An 8,099-nucleotide genomic window follows, 5' to 3' on the forward strand; every position below is an offset into this window, starting at 1 on the left:
GTCTAGAGTCGTGGTGTCAAGGCAGTTTGTACATTGCCTGCGTTGTTTGGGAACTCGTCGGGGTTGAGAGGAAATTTCCAAAGCGGGATCTGGCGGGGTGTTTGAGAAAGTGTGGGCGGGGGGGCGTGATTGATGAAGGGATGGGCGAGCAGGGTGTGTCGGGATGCATGTGTGGATGGGGCGAGGAGACAAAGAGATAGAGAAAGACTCGTGATGTGGTCGAGGTTAGGGAGACAAAGATAGAGAGTAAGCCATGGGCATGTGCTTGGGCATGGACGGCATATGCATGTGCATGGACGGCATGTGCATGTGCGTGGTCATTAATGGCATGTGCATAGGCATGTGCTTGAGCATGGTCACTCATGGCATGGGCATGGATGATATAATATGCATGTGCTTGAGTATGGTCATTGATGGCAAATGCACGTGCGTGGGCATGTGCATGGGCATGGTCATTGATGGCATGAGCATTGGCATGGGCATGGATGGCATATGCATGTGCGCGGACATGTGCTTGAGCATATATGTATGTCCATTGATGGGCATGGGGAAGCATTTCGGACAAAAGCAAAAAACAGAATGAAAAAGAAAAGAAAGAAAAAGAAGAAATGTTTGGGAGCAGAAAAAGCGAGAAGGAAAAGAGACACAGACACAGACACAGAGATGGTGATGGTGGTGATGATGATGATGATGATGATGAGGACATATTAATGTCCACCGAGCAGAGAATAGTAGAAAGAAACAGAGAAGAGAAAAGAAGAGAAGAGATATAGATAGATAGATAGATAGATAGATAGATAAAGAGAGATCATCACTTTCTGGATGCAGCCTGGAATTGCCTGCACTGGATCTGTTCTTAATGCCATCTCCGCCCAGCATCTATCTCTAAGGTTTCCTGCCATCTCCAGAGATAGCTGATCACACAGAGGAACAATAGAGAAGGCAAAGACTGAAAGACAAGGTAAAAAAAGACAGGAAAGGAAGAGGGCGACAGAGATCGGTGGGGGATTCGGTTCTATTTTCTCTCCATTGATGTGAGAAAGAAAGAAAGAAAGAAGAGGGAGAGAGATTCCTTCTGCAGGTAGGTTTAGGTGGGTGGGGGTGGGGGGGTTTGATTCTCAACCAATGGCATTCCGATGACGACAAAGCAGACACAGACACATACTCAGACTCAGAAGAAGGAAGAGATTCTTCTTCCTATGCGAGCATATGTCAGATTTCCAGCAGGACAGCACCTTAATGTCCCATCGCCCCCTTCATCACCACGTATTTCTTCGCCTCGCTATCGATATGGGCGAACAAGAAGCAGCAATATTATGCAACACCAACAACAAGGTGGATACTTGCCCTCTGTTTCTTCTTCTTCTTCTTCTTCCTCTAATGCTACCACCGCCAATTTTTCTCACCATCAAGGAATATTCTCGGGTTCCGCCTTCATACGCAGCACGCGGACATTTTTGCAAAGATTCACTTACCTCATCTTGTCTCTTCTGTTGAAGAGACATGTGGTATTCCTTATTGCTCCACTTGTCTACATCTCCGGAATGCTTTACATGGGTACGATTCCTATGGAATCGCCTGTGATCGTTCCAATCTCTTCTCCACCCCCGGGGTCGGTCTACCGGAGTCACGAAGTCTTTCACAACCTATGGCCTGAGATGAAAAATTCGAATAGTTCTTTCCTGGTAAGCAAGATTCTCTATTATCACGTGGTATCGGTATCATTATTAGAACTCCTAATCAAGAGGTCAGTATCAATTAGCAAATAGTTGATGGAAATGTGGAGATTTAAGGCTAGCATAGCACTGTAGCATGAGGTGATGGTGATCAGCTCCTTTGCACGTTGTCGCCAGAAGAGTATGAGCCCATTTATGAGATGAATATAGTCAAGAAGTAATGCACAAGTGTAGGTGACCCTTCAAATAACTCTTGAACCCTAACTATTATGCAGGAGTCGGGACAATGTCATATCCAGACCATATATATCAAGATCATGAGTGCCCCTGATTAGTGATTAGCCTTGATTTGACTACCAATTACATGTTTGTAGTGATCAGATATTTGTTGGGGGTCTAGGACATAATGGGCCGATATTTTTATGGCTTTCGCTACAAAATAATGGGCCATGCAATTTTATGGATTAGAGGGAATGTGCTTATGGTTCATAAGTACTCATCATCTTTTCCCAACTGTTAAGCTTCTGGTATCAACCAGAAGAGACAAGAGTGATATTTTTAAATCTTTATTATCCTTGAGTTCGTTCCACTAATGTTGCCACAAACCACGGTCCAAAACTTATACACATGTGTATGCAAAGATGTCTTAATTTTTTCTGCAGGTGTCCATTAATAACGCATTCAAAAACTCAACTGCCAATCTCAAGTTAAGAAATGTGGATGTATCAAATGTATTGTGAAGCTAGCTTTAAGGAGCCAAGTATTCTGAAATGTAAATAAGTGCCAACTGATTAAGAATGTACAAACACCTCCCAAGAAAACTTCGGGATAAAATCGCGTAAACTACTGTTATCAAAAAGCTTCAAAATGAAACTTAGATGTTGAAATATCTAAATGAATATGAATGCACGGTGGTTTGGAGACTGCAGATGCCATATAATTTGAAATAAAGGCCCGAATATATCGAAAAATGACATTTTGAAATAAAGGTTGAATTTCACATAAATTTGTCTTTTGATAGTGAAACAATAGCTCTTCTAGATGTTTTTGAATCTGTTGACATGCTATTGTATCTTGTAATGGAAAAAATGGGTGGCTTATTATAGGTGTGCCATTTAAAGAGGTGCAATTTTTTTTGATTATTGCAGATATGTTTATTTGTTGTTCATTATGATAATGCATTATCTATTCATAATTTACACATAAGAGGACTTTGTTGCATAACCATGACTATATTCAGAGAATCCTATTTATTTTTACAGCTAACAGAAGCATGGCATCAAACAAAAGAAAAGGAGGATTGGAAACCTTGTCTTAATAGTCTAGTTCCTTCCAAAGGTAAAGTAACTGCTTTTACAAACATAATTAGAAAATATGAAATCAAGGATTTTTTGTTAGAGTGAAAAATTTCATACTAGTTCATGGCTATTTAGGTTTGCAAGAGTCAAACGGTTTTATCATTATTGAAGCAAATGGTGGTTTGAACCAGCAGCGGTCCTCGGTATTTTGCAACCCAGATTTACTATTTTTGGACCTTTATGTTTTCAAATGAAGTTCCACTGAGTTGTGAATCACCTTTTTGAATGTTTAGATTTGCAATGCTGTTGCAGTCGCTGGACTTTTGAATGCAACTCTTGTTGTACCCAGCTTTCATTTGAACAGTGTATGGCAGGATCCAAGGTGAGATACCAATTGGTAATTTCCATATTTATTCTTTATTTGTTTTTGATGTTTTGGTTGGTGTGTTTCTTTATTTTTCTACACTTCGCTGGGCTCACAATGCATGAGTTTGATTGGTTCCCCACTCCTCAGCCTACAAGAGAGTCACCCTTGTAAACTTTCCTCTACATGCCCATAATGTTAAACACCATAGTTGTGGCCATGTGGATATCTTATACCCTCTCTTTGGAGTTATGCATTCCCCTTTTTGTCACTGAAGATAAGGAAAATCAGCAAATGAAGTTGAATTGTGTAATATGGCCCATAGTTGATACTTTGAACACAAATTTATAGACTTTGGAATGTAGCTTATAGTTGATGTTGATCAGAAAAAAGTGGTTCTCTTAGGTCCACAGTGACACATTTAAAGCACGACGAAGCAAAATACTACCTAAGTTGAGATGCAGCTATACAGAGCCAAATATGCTGGTAGGAGGCAAGAGTAATGCTGCAGTGGGCAGCCTTGTTATAGTTTGAAGTCACGAAGAGATGAAGATGAGAAGGAAGAATCAGCTTGACAGGCGGAGTTTACAATTTTTTTTCCGCAGAAAACTTATTTAATTTCTTTAATAGTTTCCATCATTGATGCAAATAATGCCTAAATATTCACGTTAACAATCACATACCTCAGAATGCTGTTGATTCCACAAGAAACTATGTAAAAATGGAGATCATCACAGGATGACGTGAGTGGTTCCCATGCTAATGCATGAAGGCAGTGAACTGTTTTATGTGTTTACATGACCTCATCCTTGAATAGGGAGAATTTTACACTTTATGTTTTGTTCTATTCTCCACTATTTTACATTTTATGATAAAAAAATTGAATTGGTATTGTGAAGATGTATGCATTGTCCTATATAGGGCTGCTTTTCTACTTTGGCATTTGATTAAGTCTTTCTCCAAATGTACAGCACTTTTGGAGATATCTACGATGAAGAACACTTCATTACATCTCTTGCAGAGCATGTTAGAGTAGTCAGGAAGTTGCCTGATTACATTCTTGAAAGCATCGGGCACAATATTAGCCTTATATACAACTTCAAGGTTAAGGCATGGGCACCTGAGAGCTTCTACTCGGAAACTGTTCTGCCAAAGCTGCTTGAGACTGGGTAAACTCATTAAAGTTGCTATTATTGCTTCTCTTCTGCTAATTGGTACATCTCCACTAGTATGCGAGTTGAACATTAATCCTGTGTTTTGAAGTTTGTTTCCGCTCTTTTATGTGCAGGGTGATTCGCATTTCACCATTTGCCAATCGTTTATCATTTGATAAGATTCATCCCAAAATTCAGCAATTGAGATGCCTTGCAAATTATGAGGCATTAAGATTTTCACAGTCAATTTCGACCATTGCAGAGAAGTTAGTGGCACGGATGAAGGATCATAGTGCTATGAATGATGGGAAATTTGTTGCCGTTCATCTCCGATTTGAAGAGGTATTCTTCTGTTAGAGAGCCTTTTTGTTAGGTCTCTTTACTTTTTTCTTTATTTAATAGCTTGTCAAACTATTCAGGATATGGTAGCATTTTCTTGTTGCGTCTACAATGGAGGAGAAGAAGAAAAGCGTGAACTAGATGCTGCTAGGGAGAGAGGATGGCGGGGAAAATTTAATAGAACTGGTCGAGTCATTAATCCTGGTGCTATTCGGATGGATGGGAAGTGCCCATTGACACCATTGGAGGTATATGGCAAATCGCCTTTTGATTCGTGCATATTTTCAAATAAGATGAAAGAAACTTATAGAAATGTCTTATAAACTCTTGCTGGTGTTATCAGTTTCAAAACCTCCATTATTCCTATATGTTTTAAACTTATTGAGCACATTGGAGTTTAAAGCCATGAAAGAAATTACTATGTGGTGTCAGAAAATTACTCAGCTTCACAATTACACCCATTAACTCAAATTAATCATTAGTACTTTGAAGTAAAATCTGATGTTTAATCTGAGAAAAATCTGCCTTTGAATCGAATGCACGACCATTGATTGATCTGAGGAAATTGCCAATAAATGGAAAATAATATTTTACTGATCAAGTCAAAGGTACAATTTTTTTGCTGTGCTTTATCAATCGTGGTAAGTCAAATCACTATTCATTCAAGCTGAAGTAGCAGGGTGGCACTACCAGAAATTTGGTTTGATTAGTTTAAGTCAAACTTGATTCTATAACTTTGCCAACCAGTGCTTTACTAGTGAATGGAGTCTTGTAATGCCAACCATGCATCGCATATTATACTTTCAAATAATCTAGTTTGCACTCGACCCAATTCAATCAAATTGAAACTCTTTATAGCCTGGATATGCGTGTAAGGAGTTTCGATTTTGACACCATGGTCTGTCTTATTTTGGATGCAAGTCCCTGCATTTTTGTGTTCAGAAGGCAGGTATGCCAATTAAAGTGCAAAAAGAGAAGGGTATTCCTGTGAGATACTTATTGTGTGTTCTTCCCATTGGGTCGAATCTTGAATAGAGAAATAGGTTTCCCATGTTGTGCATGATATGGTGGAGAATCATAAACAACCGTACAACACTCACAGTCAATGCATATTGGACTTATTGATCCTCCACTTGTGTAGGTCGGTATGATGTTAAGGGGAGTAGGATTCCAAAACAACACTCCCATCTTTTTAGCAGCAGGGAGGATATACCGAGCTTCAGAAAATATGGCCCCTCTTCGCGAGATGTTTCCCTTTCTTCAGACAAAGGAGACTCTGCTTTCGGCTGAGGAACTAGAACCGTTCAAGGTAAAGAAAGTGTATCATTGAAATTTCTCTACATCGGTGCTGGTTTGTTATATGCCCACAATCTATATGCAATCGATTCTTTCCCCTGGAGATTGCTGTGACTTGATTCCTCTACCTCATGATTGATGTGACTCCATTCTTTCATGTCATTATTGATAATGTCTTCATTACTTCACCTTGTGACTCAGACTGATAATGTCATTCTTTCACATCATGGTTGATATGCTTTCATTCAATTGTTTCATGTTGTGGCATATACATTTTCATGCTCATGATTTGTTGGACTTCATTTCATGATTTATTGATATGATTTTGTTTTTTCATTTCCTAGAATTTCTCATCAAGGATGGCAGCATTAGATTATACGGCGTGCCTCCACAGTGAGGTATTTGTCACCACTCAAGGGGGTAATTTCCCCCAGTTTTTGATTGGTCATAGGCGGTACCTATATGGTGGCCATTCGAAGACCCTTAAGCCCGACAAACGGAAATTGGCGGTGCTGTTGGATAATCCTGCTCTCAGGTTGGTTATACTTTGAAACAAAAAAGAAGAAGCATGTGTTTACATTTATAAGAAGTTATCTATGGTGGGAGTTGGCATACTGATTTGTTCCATAGGAGGATTCTAAGCAAGTATCTAGGAGTTCAAATCTCCCCGTTCATTTAGAGAAAAAGCATGAAATGTTATGGTCTGATTACATAAGGTTATAATAAAGACGGGGAGAGTTGGTGGAGTAGTTCAGACATAGGCTTGTAAGTCACTAGATCTTGAGTCCCCCCCTCCAAAAATAAAACCAAAAAAAATTCCCCACCTGCATTATGGTTTTTGATTGAACGTCATGTAAAGTAGTTTACTGAAGAGAAAAAAGAAGAAATATACTTAATGTTTGACAAGAGGGTATAGTAGTGAATGTTATATTTAAGAGAAAAAAAGAGATGTGGTTTATAGTTTGCTTTTGATGGGCATGTAGCTTGGAGAGTTTCACCAAACAGATGCAATCAATGTGGCGTAATAGTGATATCAAGGGGCACGAGCTCCGCAAGGCTAGTGCGTCGATATATACATGCCCTGCTCCAGATTGCATGTGTTCCAAATCATATGTACAATATGCTACCAATGTACTAGAGGAAGCCCACACCGGATTGACTAACAACTCATCAAGTCAAATTTTGTAAGAAATAGGGGTGTAATCTAAAAATGGGAGTGGTAAAATAGTTAAAATTATAGATATATGGGCAGCATTTGGTTTTGCAATATTTTAAAGCTTCTCTTGAGAACATTGATTTTTTTGACAATAGTCAATTACAATTATTCTTTACTTATTCGAGGATTCAAGTTCCCCTTGTTGGGGTTGTAATGCTTGGCTTCAAAGTTCCTAAAACCGAGTTCTCATTCCAAGAAAGCAAAGCAAAACTATGTATGCACACCCAAGCTGAGCCTCACAATTCATGCACTATTCTACAATGGCAATGATGGATTCTGGACGGAGAAATTGTCTCTATGAGCATTTTGTACTCCAAGCTTCTTTGTGAATCACATGATGTAATGATGTCATGCATCATGTTGATCAACACAATCTTTAGAGTGACGTTATCCGGAATACTTAGAATCTCCGGCCTTGTACATAACCTTTTTTATATATTGCCAACAACATGATGTTTTGAGAGGACTTACATGTATTTGCATATGAATTGAAATCATGTTTTTTCATGCCCAAGTGCAAGAGTTATCTATAAAATTCCTGTCTTTATCATTCTGTCCATTTGAAATATGTTTTATGTCCAAACAATCGTGGAATATGAACATCATTGTCTTTGTAAAGAATTCAAAATTTTTTGCCAGCTGGTAAATATGCATTTTAAACAAATATACATACAGGGAAGTTGCAAGCACACCAAATGCATGTACAAACTGAATATGCTGTAATGAGATTAGATTTGGGCACTAACAAGTTCTTAG

At 38.8% G+C, this 8,099-nt stretch overlaps 1 protein-coding gene across 1 annotated transcript; it reads left to right on the forward strand.

Annotated features, from left to right (window-relative positions):
* Positions 1 to 1,019: 1,019 nt before the first annotated feature.
* On the forward strand, positions 1,020 to 7,850 carry LOC147850570 (protein ESMERALDA 1-like). Its single transcript, XM_087336207.1, has 10 exons — positions 1,020 to 1,685; positions 2,939 to 3,014; positions 3,110 to 3,177; positions 3,268 to 3,356; positions 4,310 to 4,507; positions 4,627 to 4,834; positions 4,912 to 5,079; positions 5,973 to 6,140; positions 6,472 to 6,662; positions 7,111 to 7,850. The coding sequence occupies exons 1-10, from the start codon at positions 1,137 to 1,139 to the stop codon at positions 7,313 to 7,315; spliced, it is 1,920 nt and encodes a 639-aa protein (XP_087192333.1). The 5' UTR covers positions 1,020 to 1,136; the 3' UTR covers positions 7,316 to 7,850.
* Positions 7,851 to 8,099: the final 249 nt, after the last annotated feature.

Source organism: Azolla caroliniana, unplaced genomic scaffold, assembly GCF_043228905.1.
Source record: "Azolla caroliniana isolate FFs.n. ecotype wild unplaced genomic scaffold, voAzoCaro1.0.p SCAF_21, whole genome shotgun sequence".
NCBI lineage: Eukaryota > Viridiplantae > Streptophyta > Polypodiopsida > Salviniales > Salviniaceae > Azolla > Azolla caroliniana.